Here is a 22334-nt window from a genome sequence, read left to right on the forward strand (position 1 = left end):
TACTTATAAAAACCCTTTGCACTTGCTTCTTCATCCCACTATGACTGGAGTGATCATGCCTACAAGGGATGGTTCCGGGGCACAGCTTTCAGCTAGTTAGCACAAGCAAAGCTTGCCAGGGTTACCAGGATAATGTCTATGATTTTTCATTTCCTCACAGACATGTTGGCAGCTTGGGCTTGTACTGAATGGCTGATGGAAGGCCCCAAACACCTGCTCTCTATGGGAATGTTCAGTTCAGGGAGACTTAGAAAAGAAGTTTGCCCAAAATGTGATCATCACCAAATTCTAGCAACTACTGTACTTCATACCCACATTTCAGAAAGCAGCAGATTTCCAGAGGGGAAAGCCACATTAGTCTCTTGCTGTACAAACAGCAGTGTGAGCAACACTATTTATTTTGACAGAAGTATTCATGGACTAAGTAAAACAAATTTGTTTATAATCCAAAGAATGTAATTCTATATACCACCCCCTGCATTTATTTTTGTCAATGAAATGCAACCTGTTTCTGAACACAACACTCTTTACAAGATCCAAACAATTTACAAGAATGGACAATTCCACACAAAATGTGAAACTTCAGTGTTGCCATGAATGTCAGCTTCTCTAACCTTGTCTCTCTGGACTAAGATCCTGAAATTGGCAGGAATGCCCCATCCTTCCTATTACAGAATCTCCCCTCTCTCATGCCAAGGGACAGGGTACCCTTCAGAGTGGGGCATGAGAGATTACTACCGAATGGGGAAACCATCAATCCCGCCCATGTACATGCACATATTTTGATCCTGGCCATTGAACTCCCTTTCTGTCTAGAAGTTACACACTTTTGTATAGATCATGCACAGGCACCAACCATATTGAGAAAGGGGTTCATGCACAGGGTTTCTGGCTAAATAAACAGATGGCAATAATAAAGGGGTTAAAACTGAGTCAACACACAGGACGTGGAGGGAGGCACACTGGATGAGAGCAACAAATGCACTTGAACATAACAGATAACAATCCAGGTAAACAGAATAGATAACTAATAGATTAGCAAGAGGGTGAGGCAACTGAACACCTGCCCTCAGTTTACACTGAACACCTCAGTTTACACTGAGGCAAAGCCACAGTTATCAGTCTAACGCTGGTGTGCTCCCTTTAAATCTAGTGCATTAGCTCACTTTAGTGTTCCATAATAAGCCACTCACTGGCGGAAATTATTAGTGTTCCTATTACAGCATGTAAAGGCTGCAATCCTTGTTCCACTAATCCTCATGACAACCATAGGAAGGTGGTAATTAATGTTCCCATTTGACGGTTAAAAAGCAGCCATTAGTATGGCCAGCTTCAGCCAAGGCAAAGCAACAAGTTTATTATATCTACTTTTTATCAGGCTGCAGGGCAGAGGGAGAGAAGAGGAGCCATGGAATTCCATCATATGTGTGGAAAAACTGGCTGTTTTTGCCCCCCCCCCAAACTTGGGATCCTAGCTAGTTGTTGTAAGAAGTGTAAGCTTAAGAATTAGTCCCTGAGCTTGTTTCCTTTGTCCTTCCTCCGTTCCTTCTTCCTTGTGTGTCAGATTGTAAGCCTAAGAGCAGAGACTTGTCTTACTAACAGTCTTTGCAAGACACGGTGGGAGTTGGCAAAACTGCTTTAAATAAGTACAGTGGTGTCTCGATTTACGAATTTAATCTGTTCCGGAGGAACCTTCGTAAGTTGAAAAATTCGTAAGTCGAAAAACGCCATTGGAAACGCGATTTCCCATAGGAATGCACTGAAAACGGGAAAATTCGTAAGTCGAAGCAACCCTATCTAAAGATTCATAAGTGAAAAATCCTTATCTAAAACCGCCACGGTTTTCCTGCGGATGTCGAGACATTCGTAAGCGCGCGGCCATTACCCCCATTCGTAAGTCGAAAAATTCAGTTGTCGAGTCGTTCGTAAGTCAAGGTACCACTGTAAATGAATAAATACTTGAACACGTGCACTCTCAGATTTGACACACAATTATCTCTTTCCCTCCCTCTTTTAACTTCCAATAAGCTAAGCAGTGGCACAGCAGAAAGACTCTGAATAACTAGTTTGAGCATACTTCAAATACAGTTTCCGACTTCATGTCTAGAGGACAGAACGTACTAGATATGAACAGGACAGACTTGTTTCTCCCTGCAGCAATGGCTGATGTGTGGCACACCCAACTTTTTAGGCCATTTGTTTCAACCCTAACATTATTTAGGCACATCTAATCCTCAGGCCCAATGATACCCAGCTTCCAGCACCCTTGGCTCAGTGCTAGTGACACAATATAGTGTTGCATGCCACCCCGATGTTCAAGTGGTGCAGGATCCCAGGGGTTCTAGGTGCTAACCCAGGGTTTGGTTTCATTGGAATGTGGGACTTTAGGATATATGGTTTTTTTACACATATATTCAGTCTAAGATGGAGGGGCTCACACACATTTGATGTTTTATTGTGTTTTTATATTTTGCTGGAAGCCACCCAGAGCGGTTGGGGCAACCCGGTCAGATGGCAGGAATCATCATCATCCCTTGCACAGAGCAGCTTCCTTTGTTACACTAAGGACCATACTTCTAGTACTTCGGTGGCAACTATGACCCTTGCCCGGCTAATTCAACAATGGAATTCTCCATTAGATTTTAATCCTTGCTGGATCCAGAGGATTAGAAGGGACTCGGGCATTATACAAAGTGACCCCCCCCCCAAAAAAAACCCCATCACAGCAATAGCTTTCCTTTGCTTCTGACGTTATTTAAGCATGTGATTATGTGAACTAGTTCTCTAGACATTTGGATGGTGACAAAGCATCAATTAAACTGTAAAGGTAAAAAGGTAAAGGTAAAGGGACCCCTGACCATTAGGTCCAGTCGTGACCGACTCTGGGGTTGCGCGCTCATCTCGCATTATTGGCCGAGGGAGCCGGCGTATAGCTTCCAGGTCATGTGGGCAGCATGACAAAGCCGCTTCTGGCAAACCAGAGCAGCACATGGAAATGCCGTTTACCTTCCCGCTGTAGCGGTTCCTATTTATCTACTTGCATTTTGAGGTGCTTTCGAACTGCTAGGTTGGCAGGAGCTGGGACCAAGCAACGGGAGCTAACCCCGTCACAGGGATTCGAACCGCCGACCTTCTGATCGGCAAGCCCTAGGCTCAGTGGTTTAACCACAGCGCCACCTGGGTCCCTACCATAATTTTAGTCACTCATTGTTCATTTGTATGGGCACACTGGTAGTTAGCTATCATTCTGGGGTGAATACATATCGCATGTATAGCAAAGAAAATGTACAAATGAGGCCAATCCACTGAATTTCCCTTACCTAAACCAACATCCATCAAAACCAACAAATTTCACTGTTTCACTGTTGTGGGGCTTACTCAGAAGAAGAGTAAAGTGGATTCTGCTCATGGTCAGCAATTCAGCAACCTCAAGCTTAGTCCAAATATAGCATTATACAGGATGGTTAGAATAACAGAATCAGAGTTGGAAGTGAACCTGAGGGTCATCGAGTCTAGCCCCGTGCAATTCAGGAATCTTAACTAAAGCATTCATGACAGATGGCCATCCAACCAATACACTGAATACAATGAAATGGAATCTGTGTTCTGCCCACTGGCAAAAATATCCCAACTTTAACCCAAGCATTTAATAAACCTGTGCAAAGACCCAGGTCTCCCTGTAATCCAGCTAATTCAAACCAAAATTTCATGTTTCTGTGCATCTCAGTTTCTTGGACTGTAGTACCACAAAAGGAAATATTACAAAAAAGGAGGTTTGTTCGAATTCTTTCCCTACTCAAATGCAATGATGATGCCAAGATAGCAAGAGCAGGTAATTAGAAACTATGGCTGCAGCTACCTACTGCACACAATAGAAATGCTATTGTGGTCTTTCCTAAAAGGCAGCGGACCACCTCTTCTTGAGAGTTCTCTCTCTCTCAGAGCCAATTCAGATGTTCTGTTTTTGGTGATGTCAGGGGACCTCCCTACAGGGAACCTCCCCCCATCATCCTGACCAGCACTTCGCCCAGCGAAAGCAGCAGCAGCGGGTCAGGGGTAGGAAATGAGGGTGGGAGCAGAGTGGAGGAGGCACGGCTCAGCGATGTATCAGAGCCCCTGCACCACTCCAGCCAACAAGTAGGAGAGGGAGCACAGCCGCTTCCGGCGCCCAAATTGAGGCACGCGCCCAAATGCAAGGTCAGAGGGTGGAGTTTCGGGGTGCCCAAGCTATTATGCTGGCCCCGGAGCAGAAGGGAGCCATTGCCGGATTCTGCCAGTGACTAGGAGGTCATGTTTTCTGCTATCTCTGCACTGTAAATAGTATGCACAATAAAACCATTAAAGACAGAACGGACTGGAGCGTCTTTACTCGGGAGTAGCTGCAACAATCCCCTGACAGGTAGGGTGCAGCTAATAATCACAGCCGTGTGGGAAAGGTTCTACGTGGCTTATAGAACAGTTTGATGCTCTTTCCCTGAGTCTGCTAAAACACAAGGGAAAGAACCACACCAGCACTACACCTCCCCAGAATCTAGCAGAAGAGACATCATGCAAACTTCTCTCCCAGTTTGACAGACCTGCGTGATAAAGGCATTTGAACTTTCTTGCAACTTCATGGGGCCTTGGTCAAATGGCTCCATCTTGTAGCTACACTGTAAAACATTTGAACCACGCTGCAAGAGTAACTTGGGCTAAATATATATCAGTATCTGAAAGTAAAAGTGACCTGTGCACTTCCTCACTTCTCCATAACTTCCACAAGTGGAAGTTTCACATTTCCTCCTGCGGTTAGGCTTAAAACTGTCTCCACATTTAAATCATTCACATCTCGCTGCAGAGGGAGAAGTTCACATATCATGCAGAAGCACAGGGAAGAGGAAATACTTGAAGTCCCTGTTCCGTCTCTGAGCTTCTGAAGCAGCTCTCATTCTTGGAAGGGATCCCCGACAAGCTCTATGCATTTTTAAACACCTTCCGATATCTTAATTTCTATGGTGTATGCCACTGTTCTGCTTTTCAAACTTCTTTCAGTGTGTGTGTGCGCGCGTGCGCGTGTGGTTTGCAGCAATAGAACATAACACCGTAAAATAAAAACCATATAAAAAGTTAACTTTGTGTTTACCAATGTGGTCACAGCTAGCATAACCAGCAGGAACTGGTAAATAGTACTCTTGGCGAAGGGTCCTTTGGACCTCTGGTGATGGATCAAGGAGTACCCCCAGGCTGTGTATCTGCTCCTTTGTTTTGGTCATTATTCTGGGCAACTGGTGCACCATGTCACTTCTGTCCCTTTTACTGAGCCCTAGGCATGGAACCATGATGAAACCGGAAAAACAAAACATACATATATTCTCTCTGCCTGCCTGCCTCTCTCTCTGTCTCTCTTGAACACACACCACTTAAATCACTCTCAAGCCATGCTGTGCCATCGGTGCTTGACTAGCAGAGTTCAACTGCTGGCTTTTCTTGCACTCACACCCTAAGGAAAACTATAGCCCCAAACCTTTCAGCTATTATGTATGTGACTCCCATGAGCAACATATTTTTTGGGAACAAACTCCTGCAGGGTGCAACCCTCCCCCACAAAAAACACACATTACATAACCCATTTTAAAGTTCTGCTTCATTCCTTGATTAAAACAGACATTTAGGCAAAAGCACAATAAGCCTTCTTCCAACAGTCTTTAAGGAAATAAGTTGTTTACAGTTATGATACTGCATCACAATGCTGAAAATGTGCTACAGCATATGTAAGTGACGGAGAACAGAAAATTCAGGAACACTGTGATTTGACTAGACTTACTAACTGCATTTTGTAACAGACTGCCCATGCATCTTGCAAATGTGTGAAACTATAGCACTGGATACTGGAAAATTCAGGACAGATAAAATAGAGTACTTCTTCATGCAGCACGTAATTAAACTATGGAACTTGCTCCCACAGGAGGCAGTAATGGCCCCTGAACTTGGCCGGCTTTAAAAGAAGTCTGGACAAATTCACAGGGGAGAGGGCTATCCATGGCTACTAGCCATGATTACTTTGTCCTACCTCCACAGTTAGAGGCATAATGCCTCTGAACAGAAGTTGCTAGGAATCAAAAGTGGGCAGAGTGCTGTTGCACTCATGTTCAGTTTGCAGGGTTCCCATGAGCATCTCTTCAGCCACTGAGAGAAAAGGATGCTGAATAAGATGGGCTATGTTCTTATGAGTGTGGCAGATTAGCAGCCAAACCTAACAAATGCGAGTTAGCCTGAGAAGTTAGCCTGAGAAGGGGCAAAGTCTACAGAGCTGCCCTGATGACAGTCAGATACTCAGACCATAGAAATACAATTGGTAGAGAGGGCTCCGCGTGATGTCATCTCTGCGGGACAGAGCATATTGTACTTCCAGTTCCCTTCTCTTCCTTTGACCAGCGTTGGATGAAAACATGCCTCTGCTTGCTCCAGCCTCTGGCATGCTTATAAATATGTATTTTGCAGATTAAACAGTAAATACAAGTGTTTTGCCTGCATAGTTTTTTACTACAGTACTACTCTTACAGTGAACCAATGCATGAGTATTTTTAAACTTAGTTTACAAGTTCAATGCACAGTGCTTCCAACATCTAAGATGCTCTTACAGAGATTTTGTCTGCAAATTCCTATGCTTTTCTCAAACATACATGATCACAAAGGTTACACCTTTTTAAGTCTAGGCACTTTGACAGGAAGCACTATAGCTTTCCAGCAAAACATGGAATTAGAAAGGTTTTCCATATGCTATATTAGCATTCCGTCTGAACTACAGAATCCATTCCAACAGAATGCTGCATTTCCCTGGCCGCTACTTTTTCTAGCATACTGAGGAGCCATAAAATAACAGGCTGTTTACACAGAGGACTGCAACATGCTTCACTTCACCACTAATCCTCTGTCAGGTGACTACTCACAAGATTTCCTTAAGCCCTTAGGAAGCACTCCAAAACCAGGACACAAGAATTCAATGACCCTGAAATAATATAGGTTACCTAATAAGAGATTTTGACAACAGGATTTATATTCCCCACAAGTTAGCATATGTTGCACCTAAAAGGGCAGTTCCATGCCTTTAAGAAACATGCAAAACCAGCATTTAATTGGATTTGCCTCATAGGATGTTTTGATGCAGAAGATAACAGGGAAAAAAAGATGCAGCTCACTCTTCTGACCAGTCAATGTGCCAATCAGCAAATCAGACTATGAAGAGAGAGAAATGTTTCAGGGCTTATTAATCTAGTATGACCAAAAAAAGGGGGTGTCCACATTTTTCTACAGAAAAGAGACTTAAAACCGTCATAAATCAACATGTAGTATATAGGATAGGAACACATAATAAAGGTGTCCTGATTTGAAGTTTTCTCACTCCTAAGACAATTGTGATGAAAAGAGGAGAAAACGTCTTTATGTTATTATAAATTGTTTTCAAAGTAAAGAAAACTGTCTGCTAGGAGACTGATCTCAAAACACAGCGGCAGCAAGTCTTTGCTATTTAGCCCTGTTTATTTGGCTCCCTTGCGTAAAAATGTTAAAGGCTTAACAACTTTAGTTATGAAGATGCTAGCACTGATTGCTGCAATAAACATTTGGATCTCACCAAAGAATCCTTTGATTAATTTAATATTAAATCAGAAAGGAACCTAAAATGAATTCACCCCTGCTTTGCTTGCATATTATGGAGCTATTATCATTACAGAACCCAATCTAATCCTAGTTTAAAAATTAAGCTGTATTTGACAATGACTCCATAGTAATGAAAAAGTAAGAAACTGTATTAGGAAATTTCTCTTTTTTGGACTATTTTGCAATCAAGTAGTACAGTATATTAATTAATGTTTCACCACCACCACCACCACCACCACCACCTCTTCTGATAAACTCACCTTTATCATTTCAGCCACGTAGCTTTCAGGCCCTGTATATTCTGTAGAATCCTTTACTTTGACCAAGACAATGAAGAACAAGTAGTGCCACATATTATGCTCCTCTTTAATATGCTCTTCAAAAGTGACCGTCTTATTATCAAACTTGTCTCTCTCCAGACCTAAAGGGGGACACACAGCCAAGTCACCTCCCTTAAGATTTTTACAGTGGAAAAATTATCACAATGAGAAGAACACATTGAAGGTAACAGGATTTCCCAAATTTGTCCACCTTTGTTTTGGGGCACCTGTCCCCTCAGAACAAAGACTTCCATTTACACTGGTCTGTCATCCGTTCATATGGGTGAGCGGGATGTGTTAGGGGGAGGGAGGCAGTTTGGCCACAGCAGCCTGCATGACTGACCTCCCACTGTTGACATGTGGGTGCCTGGGCCCTTATAACCTCACCCTACCGTGCAATGCCAGAACCACAAGCAGCTGAAGCAACTAAAGTAGTGTTCCAGCCTTAGATATAATAAATTGCAACCAGTAATGGAGACTTTTTCACCTGTGCAATGTGACTTCCCCATCCCATGTGCCTCCAAATCTGTTCTGGAAGGCTGGAGGAATTTCTTAAAATCTTAAACAAAACCTACTTCAGGGAAGAACAGTGAAGTGGGTTTGTGACCTCACTGGTCCCCAGCCAATTAATGCATCAATGCTGCTCCGGCAACCAGGAATGATGTGTTGCCCCTGAGCTCAACTGGAGGTAAAGTATTTATGTCTGATCAAATTGCAGAAAGTGGGGCACGACCACGGGTTCTCTGCTAAAATTACGACTTGACACCCAACTGGAGCTTTTGGTTTCAGCCACACAGGGGGTGGGGGGTGGGAAATGTTCTGCAGCTGTTGTATATGAAACTGCTTTAGGTAGCACACACACACACACCCGCTTAAAAACTCAAGGTATTCCATATATTGCAGAAAAAAAATAGTATCCATATTAAATGCTGCTGCTCAGCATGGTGCAGATCTAGAAACATTATAACACATTATAAAAAACCACAGTCTTTTCTAGGCTTCAAAGAAGTTCTCTTTTCTTTTTTTGAAAATGAAGTATCTCAACTCTGCACAAGTATCTGATAACTATTTCTATGCCATTATTGACACTGAGTCACTGTGTTTGTGAAAACACAATTATCTGCCATTCCGGAGCACATTTTACAAATAACACAAGTAAGCTTGTACCCACAAGCAATTCATTTATAAAATAGTTTTTTTAAAAATGTACGCAGACATAAAACAGGGATGGAAAGTCCCCTTACCAAATCGACAACAAATCAGTCATTCAGATTTACAGGGAGATTCCTTCCTTCCTTCCATTCATTCATTCATTCAAAAAGTAAGAAACATTCTGTGATTAGAAACGTCATCATCAGGTAATACTGGATCCACTGTTGAAGCCATACATTACTATTACTGCATTTGACTCTGGGGCAGAACAGCTGCTAGTTTCATAGCACTGGGTTCAACACTTACCACAAATAAAGCATGTTGTTTTTAATACTTCTTCTTTCTTTTGTTTCTCACTTCTTAGATCAGCAAAGGTATCAATGATAACACCAAAAATCAGATTGAGGACAATAATGATCACCATGAAGAAGAAGAGGAGGTCATAGATCACTCTTGCAGCAAAAAGGGGCTCCTAAAATAAAATAGTTTTAAGATAAACAAAATTGGAGCCTAAAAGGCTTTGGCGCAAAGAAGATCACGCTGCACAATGCAACATGAAAAGAGAAATGATATCAAGAGGGGCGTTAACCTGTGACCACTACATACATAGATGTGTGTTTGGGAAGCCTTGCTATTTATTTGCAGGGGGTGGGGAGAATTTAGTACTGTATATTCCTGCGTATAAGACTACTTTTTAACCCAGGAAAAATCTTCTCAAAAGTCGGGGGTCGTCTTATAGCCGGGTCGTATTTCTTATATGGCGAGTATATCCCAAACTCTATATTTTAACTGGAAACGGGGGTAGTCTTATACACCCAGTCGTCTTATACGCCGGAATATACGGTAGTTCTGATATTGCAGGTATTAACTGCTGCATTTCATAGGAACCTCTTTGCATGACCAAAAAATGCTTGTATGTCACAGATCGTTTTAAAAAACCCACAACATTATTGGGGAGTGCTTGCACAGAGCTTAATTGTTACAGCAGTATTTTTCCACTTAAGAGTACTTTTAAAGTATAAGTCCCAAAGTACTCACATTCCCTTACTCTTGACAGTACTAGAACCAGTTCATTTGGTAAAGGCAATTACACACACCCACACTTAAAGTCAAATAACCAAACTCCTTTGCACATGGCACAGAACTAGATTTTTTTCCCAGTTGATGCAGCGGCATATTTTTCTCCCCATGGAAAAGTGTTCTAATCCCTTTATGGGCATCTAACCCTATTTGGTTATCTCTTGCACTACATCCCATTTCACATACAGTGGTAATTTACCTCCTTGGAAGGTTTCCTGAGGACGTCTCCAACACCACCCCCACTCCGCAGGCCATGACTAAGCACAGTAACAATGCACATTAGCAATGTCTCGCACGTATGTTCTTTATCCTCTTCCTCGGCTTCTTCAGAAAACAGCTCTGTTAAACAAAGCAAGTTAGGGTACCATTGTGAGACAAGGTTGGTTTGGAAAACGCTCACCTAGTACATTTTTATCTTTGCTTGAATTTGCACCACCACTTTGAAGATACTCATGAAGTCAAAGGAACAGGCCTCCCTTTCTTTCGCCTCTTGAGATGCCACACCTTGGGTACAGAACCACACAAGTTGTGAGGGTGTAAAAAAATTGCACCCATTAGGAATATGGCAACAGCACACCCCATCAAGTGATAAGGGCTCAGCCACCATGGACCGAGTTGTGGGGACTTTTAAAATACCTCCAGTACACGATAGGAGTGATATAGGTTATCTTTTAAGACATAGATGAGTAGAAAATCCTAAAGCAAACTTAAATGAATCTTAATGTAGTCCTTTACCAGTTCTAGAAACATTGAACATAGTAGCTAAATCCAAACACGTGCCACATGTGAACATATACAAAAGATTTCTCAATTTCTCGTTACTAATGGATCTCTCTGAACATAATTTTTAAGCTCACAAGAGTTACTTTGGAGCAGGACTATGGGCAGTTGTAGTCCCCCTACGAGCTCCAGCTCCCTGGAAGAATACCAAATGCTGTTTGCTGCTCTTTCCCACTTCTTTCTAGAATGGTCAGGGATGATGGGAGTTGTAGTTCAGACACTGGTTAGCCACCTCGGATCGAAGGTCTACCCACATCTATTAGATGTGCAGGTAGAAAAGGAAAATCGCCTGTGCCTTTACATCTGCACTGCCCTTCTCTTCCTGGATGCAGAGGCACATGCCGGGGACAGTTTTGCCAGTGGAGTGCAGCTAGGCAGCCAAGCTGCATAGCACAGACATTTCCAACATTCCCTGGGCTGCAGGGTGAGCAAAGCACCTTGTGGGCTACTGTCACCAAATTCAACAAGGACAGAACAGAAAGAGACACAGCGGTATTGTGCAGAGAATGCAATGACTGGCCAAGTTTAACGCAATTTTTAAGGAGATGTGATTAAGACAGTGTATGCTCCTTGTAAGCAGAGAACAGCTGTTTTGTTTACTAAGAGGGCTAAGTAGAGCTGGTACTGGAAAAACAGAAACGTAGGAGTGTAGATCTGTGGTGGTACAGAAAGAAGAACGTGTATGTGTCTGCTGGTGTGATCAAGCTATGGGGTACGTACAATGGAGAGAGAGAGAGGACATTTATGGACAGAAACAGGAGAGACCACGTGGTATGGGTTACAGAGAAGAAAGCAGGGTGGTGGTGGTAGTGGTTTAAGAAGCAGACTCCAAGTTAAATTATGAGTATTTTCTCTTCTTCAAATAATGCAGCAATGTAGCAAAGAGAAAGTGACCATCAGTGATTCGAATTATGCACCACAATCATACAGAAAACGTTTCTGTTCTGTTTAGTATATTTTTAAAAAGTACGATATATCTCCTTTTCCCCCCAAGGATAGAAGCAATCTACCAAGAATGACTACATCCTCCTCAGGTCTTCCGACACCACTTCCTCCTCCTCTAGCTCAAGGTGACCGGAATGAATCATTCTGTGTTTCTTAATTTGTCTTAAGGAATGAAGCAGGGTAGTCTTAAAAGGACTCACTGACCTTCAGAAGTTTGAGATCTTAAAGCACTTTGACTTCCTAAGATGCTAAAATTCCATCTGGGCCTGATAGCATATATTATTCATTGCAGTAACAAACAAAAAAGTTGCAGAAAATGACGGGGGAAATGGCTCTGCTTAAAAGTCAATCACCATAATAAATGCGACTGAACAATCAGCCGCTCCTGGATGCTTCCAGATGGGGAGTGATCCCTTGCAAACGAGCCACTCAGGGGCTGGACAACACCCATCTCCATTTGTTTGTTTGTTTGTTTTAAAAAAAGAATCATAACCATAATACGGAGGTCTTGCACCAGGCTGAAATTTAGCTGTATTAATAATAATCATTTGATTTATTAGTTGTTCACTATAAGAGAGTCTCTGAGTGAAAAATTAAGACCTGAAGGCATAGCATAAAACACAGAACTGCATACAGTAGACCATTACAGTGACCCATAAAGGCAGACCCAAACAAACAGCAAAACTTTAGCAGCAGAAACCAGTTGCAGCGGAATACACTGAAATGCTGATAAAGAGGTCTTGTGCTGCAGAGTAAACTGAAACTCTGATAAAGCGGTATTGTGCAAGACTTTTGTATTAAAAATAAATTTTAAAACTCCTGTTGCATGTACAGTGTTTGCAGTCTCCAAGGTAATCTCCCACATAGGTTGAGAACAGCTCTTCTGAGCTGGATTGTTGATGTTCTAACATGCCTTCTGCATACAGCAATTGGTGGAAATAGCTACTTTCACTCTCTTGAGTTGTTAAAGCATTTTTTTGTTTGCAGACTAACATAAAGAATAAAGTTTATTTGATAAGGTATTTGATTTCCCTAACAAAACACAATGGTTCTAATAAATTTTAGTTTTTCTGAATACACTGCTAATTTGGATTGCGGGCGGGCCGGTGGTTGCAAGGTTGAGCCTTCTTATGAAGAAAGCCATCAAATGTTAATTTTTTTTTAAATGTCCATATTGTTTGGGACACTGGAGACAAAACAGCAAGGTTGTGCTTAGGTGAGGAGCAAATGGAAGTAAGACGTGTGGCGATAGAGACCAGCCACAGAAACGTTACCACGTACAACAAACCACCCATCAGAAAAAAAGTAGAGGAAACACTAACAAACTTCCACACCAGTGGCAACTACAGATGCATAATAGGTTATTATTTGCTTATTGGATTTTCCTCAGTAAGAGGAAATCCAGATTATATATACAATAGAAGAAATAAGAAAAAGATGGGCTGGCATTTAATTAAGACCAATGAGGCACAAAACTTGTGTGCATGAGCAGCACTGATTCCACAATAAACTTCCTGCTTGGGGGGGGGGGACCCTCTTCGTAGAAATTGAATTTTGGGGAGAAAATGATTTTGGGTGGGCAGGCAAGGGTTCTGAAAGGCTAATTTATCTGCAAAGAGAAAAAAGGCTTTGAATCATATTGGGGGAGGGGAATGTAATGGTAACTAGATGCTGCTGCTCCATAAGAATACACAAAGATCTCTGCTAGATCAGGCCTGGCTCAGGATTCTGTTTCCAGAAGCAGCTCATGAACCTCTCTGGAGACTCGCAAGAAGGGCACAAGGGCAACAGCATGCACTGCACCTGAACACTGCATTCCTTTTAGATGCAACAGCTGGTAAGAGCAGCTTCAATGGGGCTGAGCTTTGAGTGTGTGGATCCCAAGGGAAAGGTAGGTTGGTTGGGAGTGGATTGTACTTCTTAAGTTTCACCAGTTCATGTAAGCATTGTATGATGCTGATTTATAATAATAATAATAATAATAATAATATAATAATAATAATAATAATAATAATAATAATAATAATAATAATTTATTTATACCCCGCCCATCTGGCTGGGCTTCCCCTGCCACTCTGGGCGGCTTCCAACAAACATTAAAATACATCAAATATCACAGATTAAAAACTTCCCTAAACAAGGCTGCCTTTAGGTATTTTCTAAATGTCAGGTAGTTGTTTATCTCTCTGACCTCTGATGGGAGGGAGTTCCACAGGGCGAGTGCCACTACTGAGAAGGCCCTCTGCCTGGTTCCCTGTGGCTTTGCTTCTCGCAGTGAGGGAACCGCCAGAAGGACCTCGGTGCTGGACCTCAGGTGTCCGGGCAGAACGATGGAGGTGGAGACGCTCCTTCAGGTATACTAGACCGAGGCCGTTTAGGGCTTTAAAGGTCAGCACCAACACTTTGAATTGTGCTCAGAACGTACTGGGAGCCAATGTAGATCTTTCAAGACCGGTGTTATATGGTCTCGGCAGCTGCTCCCAGTCACCAGTCTAGCTGCCGCATTCTGGATTAGTTGTAGTTTCGGGGTCACCTTCAAAGGTAGCCCCCAGTAATCCAAGCGAGAGCGCATTGCAGTAATCCAAGCGGGAGATAACCAGAGCATGCACCACTCTGGCGAGGCAGTCCACAAGCAGGTAGGGACTCAGCCTGCGTACCAGATGGAGCTGATAGACAGCCGCCCTGGACACAGAATTGACCTGCGCCTCCATGGACAGCTGTGAGTCCAAAATGACTCCCAGGCTGCGCACCTGGTCTTTTAGGGGCACAATTACCCCGTTTAGGACCAGGGAGTCCCCCACACCTGCCTGCTTCCTGTCCCCCACAAACAGTACTTCTGTCTTGTCAGGATTCAATCAGGCTTTACTGCCTCCAACAACGGCAATGATTACCAGAGCCCTGCTTCTCAGCCTTTTGGCTAAGACCAAGCATGGGTTACCAGAGTACCAGCAACAACCAACATTGTTATGTGGGTCCAATGCTCTATTGCCAGCTTGGGATTCTAGCACAGCGTCACATGCTGTCATTTTGCACTGTTACAGCTGCCATTGAGCTCCATCCCAAACACATTGCCATTGCAGTATGTGGTAGGACTAGCATGCAAAGGAAGTTGGTGTGTGGAGGTTCCATATGACATAGAAATCATGCCTTGAGAGCTGCATTTAAAAACTGGTACCCGGAACTTACCTGCCGAAGGAACAACAGAAGAGCAGTTTTCCCCACTCTCTATTCTGCATACGTTAGAATACAGGAACTCTGCGGTCATTGCCTCACCAGCTTCAGTATGCTGATCTGAATGTGTGCAAATCAAGACAGCAAGAATGAAGCTTTAAAAACAATACGCTAAAGTCCTTACACAACCATTAGCATGCACGGTTACCAGTTGTTGTTGTTTTTTTGAAAAAAAATAATTATTATGAATTTTAAAATGTCTGTGTTCCTGTTCAGTCTAAATAGACTCTCAGGAAGATTTGAAACAAATAAAAAATGTATAAAATTTATAGGCAAAGGAAAAGGTACACTGTACAAGTTTTGCTAGCTTTTTTAAATAAGCTCACCAGGGTTTAACATTCAAAACCAATGATACTTTATATTGAATTAAATGTAAAAAATACAACAACAACCCACCAAAACCCAATTGTTCCTGTTTACGTCATTCAAAATGATACAATTACTCCATATCCCTGCTTAAAAATCTGAACAACAGCTGGCAGTCATCATATATGTTGCATTTCCAAAACAGACATGGCTTTGTGACACTTCTTTTTTTTGTTCTGGGGTACTTGTTGTATGGGAAAGGTAGCACGTATGGAACAGGGAAAATATTTCATTTGAATCTGTGTGAGAGATTGTGAGAGATTGTCTGGCATTTATCACATGAGATTGTGTGTGTTAGTGGGTTTGCCCAGTATGGGCTATATCCCAGATCTCATTCAAGTAAAAAAATTCCCCGAGCCAAAGTTAACACAGTTTTTTCTTGACTTCTTTCATATGGCAGTCAGAACTGGGCCCAATTCTGTGACAAAAAGGGACTTGAACTCTAGCCATCTTCACCTAAAGACAGCTAAAACGTGATCATAACAAAACTCCTCTAATTCATTCCACCTGATGAATGGCTGTGGCTAAAAGTGTTGTTATGCCAGCCCTGCAAACGCTTTCCAGTACTGCTACCCTTATTTGTGAGTGGGGGATTGCCAGCCTAATCTGAATGTTCCTACCCAGTCCCCTGATGTTGGTTAAGTTTAGGGAAATACAGCTTTTTTTGGGGGGGGCACTGCTGCAAAGTTGATTGTAGTGCTAGGCAGACGGGGTGAAAGGGGAAAGAGAGGAGGACTTGGGGTGGGGGATTCTGCTTGCAAAGACAAACTTAAAGAGAAACTGTCAAGCAACCCTCTTCCAGTGCCCCTGCTGCAATGACCTACACAGCCCCTGCCTCTCCGGATGCAAAGCCTACTCCGGAGTCATGTCACTTCTCTCTCCTATCACACACCCTCCCTCAAGGGTGCCAACTTGAATAAAATATATGGGGGGGGGACAGGTAAGCACCTCCCTGCATAACTGACCACACGACGGAGTGCGTGCTTACTATTTGAATGGGAATGCCCATGAATTGGGGAGGAACCTCCGGCACCTCCTCAAATCCCACCACCCTTCTGAGTAATACCCCTCCCCACCCTCTGACTATACATAAGGGTCTGGTGACTTCTGTTTCAGTGTATCTGAAGAAGTGTGCATGCACACGAAAGCTCATACCTGTGACAAACTTAGTTGGTCTCTAAGGTGCTACTGAAATGATTTTTTTTATTTTTGTTTTGACTGCATCAGACCAACACGGCTACCTGCCTGTAACAAATATTTTAGGGTATGTGTGAAGGAACCTTGGCCCCAAGGAGTTGGCTCCCATGCCCTTCTCCCTATTAAAGTGGGGTGCTCCGTGCGTAAGTAGGGAGACGCATATATATCATCATTTAGGTCAGCCTTCCCCATCTTGGTGTCCTCCTCCAATCAGATTTCATTACAAGGTGAAGTGCGTGAGGAATTGAAGGTGCGGGGGGGGGGGGTTGAGGAGAGGCAGAAAGAAGAGCTAATTTGTCCGTGGCTAGGGGGCACAATCTGGACGGTTCTGACAGGGGCGCAAGATCACCTAGCTACGGCTCTGACCCTGAAACAACCTAGTGCCGCCTGAGCCCCACAGTTGTTAAACAGAATGCAGCTGTAGGAGTTCTTAGCTACCACCATCCTTCCTCATCTGATCTATTTGCTTCGATTTCTAGCCAAAATTCCCAAACCACATTCGCACCACACAACAAATCCCAGCAAAAGTCAATCTAGTTCAATTTGTTCTCTTCTTTAAACTCCCTCCCAACCCAACCAGCACTTAACTGCCTTTACACTCCATTGGCCAGCATGCAGGCATATACCGTATTTTTCCATCTATAAGACCCCCTATTTTGGGGACTCAGGTTTAAGAAAATGGGGGGAGATGTATCTGTGTATAAAAGGACCCCTGACCGTTAGGTCCAGTCGCGGACGACTTTGGGGTTGCGGCGCTCATCTCGCTTTACTGGCCGAGGGAGCCGGCGTACAGCTTCCGGGTCATGTAGCCAGCATGACTAAACCGCTTCTGTCGAACCAGAGCAGCACACGGAAACACCGTTTACCTTCCCGCTGGAGTTTATCTACTTGCACTTGATGTGCTTTCGAACTGCTAGGTTAGCAGGAGCAGGGACTGAGCAACGGGAGCTCACCCTGTCGTGGGGATTCAAACCGCCAACCTTTTGATCAGCAAGCCCATGGCTCTGTGGTTTAACCCACAGCGCCACCTGCGTCTCTCTATCCGTGTATAATACATTTTCGACATTATTTTTTAGGGGGGGAAACCCTAGTCTTATACATGGGGAAAGACAGTACTTATTACACTTCTGCCAGAGCAAAAGTTAACATTCCCCTCCCCCTTTTCTTTTGCTCCAGACTAAGTTAACCTTTAAGCTGCACAGTGAGTCACTCTAGGCTTTTCCTGTGACTCTGTTGATAATCTGCTTTATTTTGGCTACAGAAAGTTAGAGATGCAACAGAGGCAAATACTATGCATGCTTCTCTGCCCCACCTTGCCTGGAAAAGTAACTGCAGGTGTCCAGGCATGTGGGGAGTTCTAGAGGCATATGAGATGCCTAAATAGGGTTAAGTTGAATTACCATTGATCGGAAATAGGGTTCTACTTGCATGCCTAACTCTTCTCTGCCATTCTCCCCAATTTGCATCTCCATACCCTTTGCATTTAAATTTTCCTGAACCAGAATTCCCCAATCTGGTGCACTCCAGATATCCCTGGAGTCTGACGCCCAGTGCTTTTTTCCTAGGAAAAGAGGTGCCAATACTGACCACAAAGTTGTCACAGTAAGTGCCACACTTTTTAACCCCCCCCCCCAAAAGGTGCTGGCACTGTGTACCCTTGAGCACCCCTGAAAAAAAGCACTGCTGATACCTATCAGCCCCTGGCAGTATGACCAATGGTTAGGGATAGCATGAACTGCAACCAAGCAACATTTGAAGAGCAATGGGCTGGGTGAAGCTATCCTAGGCACCCCCAAAAACTTTTCTTTTTTTCTTTTTGCCAAAAATGTACAACTTGGAAGCAGAAAAAGGAAATTGTGTAAGATGATTATTTGATCTTTTTTTAAAATCACAAGTATGTCTAGAACACATAACATGATTATATTTGGTCATGTGCTGGGTCACTATGGGCTATTTTGGAACACACACACGCACATAGTTTTGATCACAAAGTACTAGATAATCCCTACTAATGTGTGCTACAGGGCAAAAAAACATCCACATTATTCTCTAAAGGAGATATTGATGCAGTCATGTTTTATTTTCAGCCTCATTATCTATGCTTGCAAAGCACTGAGACCTAAATTTTTAGCAGAATGTTCTCAAAGGAAATCTGATTTTAGCAGACAGTCATCTGTGGAGCGTAATATTCACAGGATAAACCCCCCTTGGTGCATTTGCACGGATAGCAAACTTTTTTTGGTGGTGGGTGGTGGGGAGAGGTTTAAGATGATTCTGGTACGAACCTGGCGACAACGTCTCATTAGGGAGCTTATCTACTTCCAAGATAAAGTCATCCTTGAAGAACAGGTAGCCCACTATCGAGAACAGGTAAACCAAGATAAGAGCAAGAACAGCAGTCAGGATGATGGAGCGTCCATTGCGAGTGACACTTTTAATGACATTCAACAAAGTTTCTTCTCTGTACACCAAGTCAAAAAGCTGGAAAAAGGGCAGTTCAGAATGTTTAATAAGTTCACTTTTAACTACAGAAAGCACCACAATACCTAGTAACCTACATGAACGGTGCAATATTTTAACGTATAGTATATGCTTTTCATGGTAATTACTTTTTGGAGGCCACAGTTTAGAATCACTTTCTAAAACAACTCTAACAAAATTAAAAAAACAAACCACAAACGAAAAAAAGAACATGGAAAGCCATAGTAAAGGAGTGTATTGAGGGCCAGAGTTTTTCTTTCAAAACCCCCTCAAAAGTTATAAACATAGCTGGTTTTCTTGTTCCAGAAACTTGCTGAACTTATCTGGTTTCTAGCTCATAAATTACAAGATATGCCGTCACAAATAGTGTCATAGTGATCACATCACTGCATCCTTTGGGTTTTTCTCCACTGCCTGTTTGCTCCCTATGCATACCATTGGGCTACAATATAATCATAGACTGAAATTGGACATGGAAATTCCCATATGAGTAGTTAATGTATCAGTGAAAAGCCACAATGCAGCCTGATGGAAAATTTGCTGCATCTTTGACTGCAGTAACACCAGAAGACAGTGAGCCTGAGTCAAAGGAAGTTAGTCACCTTGAAGTCCACTGACAGAACCATACGTTACCTTGTAAACAGCATGTCCCCAAATCTCAATTTGCTCAGGTAACAGAAACCAAAGGTGGGTGGATCATAAAGTTTTCCAGCAACACCCCACACTTTCAAGTGAGGAGAGATTTGAGGTGAAAGAGGCCTATCTGTTTCAATCATGCTCACTCTGCCCCTCCCCAGGTTTTGTGGCAGTGGCAATATCCCTAGTAAGAAGCTGCCTGCTCTTCCCCACCCACCCGTGAATGATGGTTTGTTATCACATGACACTGTTCCAAAGGGAATTTGGGTTTTTTTTATTTTAAGAAAAGGTGTCTGTGTTATTTAAACCCAGCAATGCTACTTGTAATGATGAAACGGCGTAATTCACAGGAGCAGGTGGTGGTGGTAAAATGTCTTCTTGTTACCAGAAGAGCTACTGCAAGCATTCCATTTTGATCCCCTCCTGAAAATTGCCAAAAATGCCTGCCATATTTGCACCCCACAATTGGGGTGGCAAAAATGGGGAGGGGGCGCGTTCAGGCCCTTGGCACATCTGTGGTAGAGATGAACAGGATGTGAGAAGAAAACTAGATGGGTCATTGGCCTGATTCAGCGGGCTCTTTTTACATTCTTAATAGGTGTTCTCAGTGTTTTGTAGTGATGTCATTTGAAGTCTGCAATATAAATTGGCCAACTCATAACTCCAGGCTGCTTTATGAATTGAGCAGCAATTGTCCCATAAATTCTACTCTGGCTTAGAATAAAAATGAGGTTCCGTGCATGCAGATCAAGGACATAAAAGCGAGCTGCTTTGTAGTCACATGTAAAAGATTTATTTCACATTGAACTGCCTTTGCTTACATAAACACTTGTTAACTGCAGTGAAGTACATGGCCAGATCACATGCTGAATATCTTTGCTGTTTTGGTAACTCTGTCAATGATTTTTTTGAAAATATCGTATGTCTAACCTAAAACCCTCTCTTGTCCCTTTGCGTATTTGTTTGGAAAGTGGAGGGGCAGTTGAATTTCCGAGCTGCTTTCTGCCATGGCGGGTGCTGGGAATCATCTGAAAGTCAGCTTAAACCCATTTAGCATCATTCAGGGTCACTAATATCTACAGTCATCAAGTACAGTAAAAAATATAAATTGTTGGGATTAAACGCTTACCAGCAAGCTGTAGAAAAATTCATGAACGAAAAGCCCCATTGCACAAATAAGAAGATATAGTAGATGATAAAGGAACTCCACATCCAAGATCATGGCTTTGTATCCTCGAGTGAATGTTCCACAGTTACCAACAAAACTCATCAGAAATATTATTTTGTTACAAACCTGTGGAGCACAGGACAGAAGATGAATGCCTGGAGAACATTCGTTCTTGAGCATATTTTAGAAAACCTATTAACACAACACACCAGTTCCAGCATTCATCTTTTCAACTGGGGTAGCTAACCGGTGACTCTCCAGACCAGGCATCCACAAACTTCGGCCCTCCAGATGTTTTGGACTACAGTTCCCATCATCCCTGACCACTGGTCCTGTTAGCTAGGGATCATGGGAGTTGTAGGCCAAAACTTCTGGAGGGGCGCAGTTTGGGGATGCCTGCTCCAGACCTTATGGAACCACAGTTCCCATCATCCTCAGCGAGTCGTTAGGGATGATCGGGAGCTGTAGTTCAGCAACATCTGGAGGGCTGTAGGTTAGCCACTCTTGGCTGAAACCCTTTTGGGAGGGTTGTTAATGATTTATGGCAGAACAATGAATTTTTAACATACAAGCATGCAGAGAATATTTCATGGTGCAGGGAAAGAACATTTCAGAGGGACTTCTATCTGATACTTACATTGAAAGCTCCCAGAAGAAATAATGTTGGCTGCAAGCCTACAGAAAATATTAGCCGCAGTATTGTGGAAGCTATTAAGGCTCTAATGCCGTGGGGTTTAGGTAAGGCAACAACTATGGCAAATGATATCAGCATGGCTGTCCAAAGTAAGCCTGACAAGTGGGGCTCCAACGTACCTGAGGAGAGGAAGACACCCAAAGACAGTTCATTGTTTATTCGGTTTAAAATTTATCCTGCTTGCTCCACAAAGCCCCCTGGGCTGCTAAGAACAATATCTCAATATCAGTTTGAAATATGCCAACAAATAGCATCTATAACTTACAGACCGGCATAGGCTACAGACCAAGGCATTTTTTTTTATTAAAAAAGCAGTAGATTGTAGTAAACATGCACCAGCCTTCCTCACACACCCCAGACAAGCCTTCTAGGGACGGGGGAATTTAACTGCCCTGGTTTGGCAGCATCCCTACTCACCTGACACAAAATTTTCAAAACTACCCTTGTAAGTGCCGTAATCTGATACAGTGGTACCTCACAAGACGAATGCCCTGCAAGACGAATTTTTCACAAGACGCATTCGTCTTGCGATCTGATGGTGACTTGCAAGACGAATTCATTTTGCGAAAAATTCATCTTGCGAATTGCGGTTTCCCATAGGAATGCATTGAAATTGAATTAATGCGTTCCTATGGGCAAAAAAAGA

At 42.9% G+C, this 22334-nt stretch overlaps 1 protein-coding gene across 7 annotated transcripts in view; it reads right to left on the reverse strand.

Moving 5' to 3' along the window:
• Nucleotides 1-22334, reverse strand: part of ITPR1 (inositol 1,4,5-trisphosphate receptor type 1) — a 214641-nt gene that overhangs the window by 16770 nt on the left and 175537 nt on the right. For all 7 annotated transcript variants that reach the window (XM_088662374.1, XM_088662377.1, XM_088662375.1 and 4 more), the window contains 7 exons: nucleotides 21632-21807; nucleotides 20956-21120; nucleotides 18995-19190; nucleotides 15102-15206; nucleotides 10390-10529; nucleotides 9417-9582; nucleotides 7899-8059 (listed from right to left, as the gene is read on the reverse strand). In XM_088662374.1, the coding sequence (XP_088518500.1) occupies nucleotides 7899-8059; nucleotides 9417-9582; nucleotides 10390-10529; nucleotides 15102-15206; nucleotides 18995-19190; nucleotides 20956-21120; nucleotides 21632-21807 (1109 nt within the window). The remainder of the gene's footprint in view (nucleotides 1-7898; nucleotides 8060-9416; nucleotides 9583-10389; nucleotides 10530-15101; nucleotides 15207-18994; nucleotides 19191-20955; nucleotides 21121-21631; nucleotides 21808-22334) is intronic.

Source organism: Zootoca vivipara, chromosome 2 (genome assembly GCF_965207765.1).
Source record: "Zootoca vivipara chromosome 2, rZooViv2.hap1.1, whole genome shotgun sequence".
Classification (NCBI taxonomy): Eukaryota; Metazoa; Chordata; class Lepidosauria; order Squamata; family Lacertidae; genus Zootoca; species Zootoca vivipara.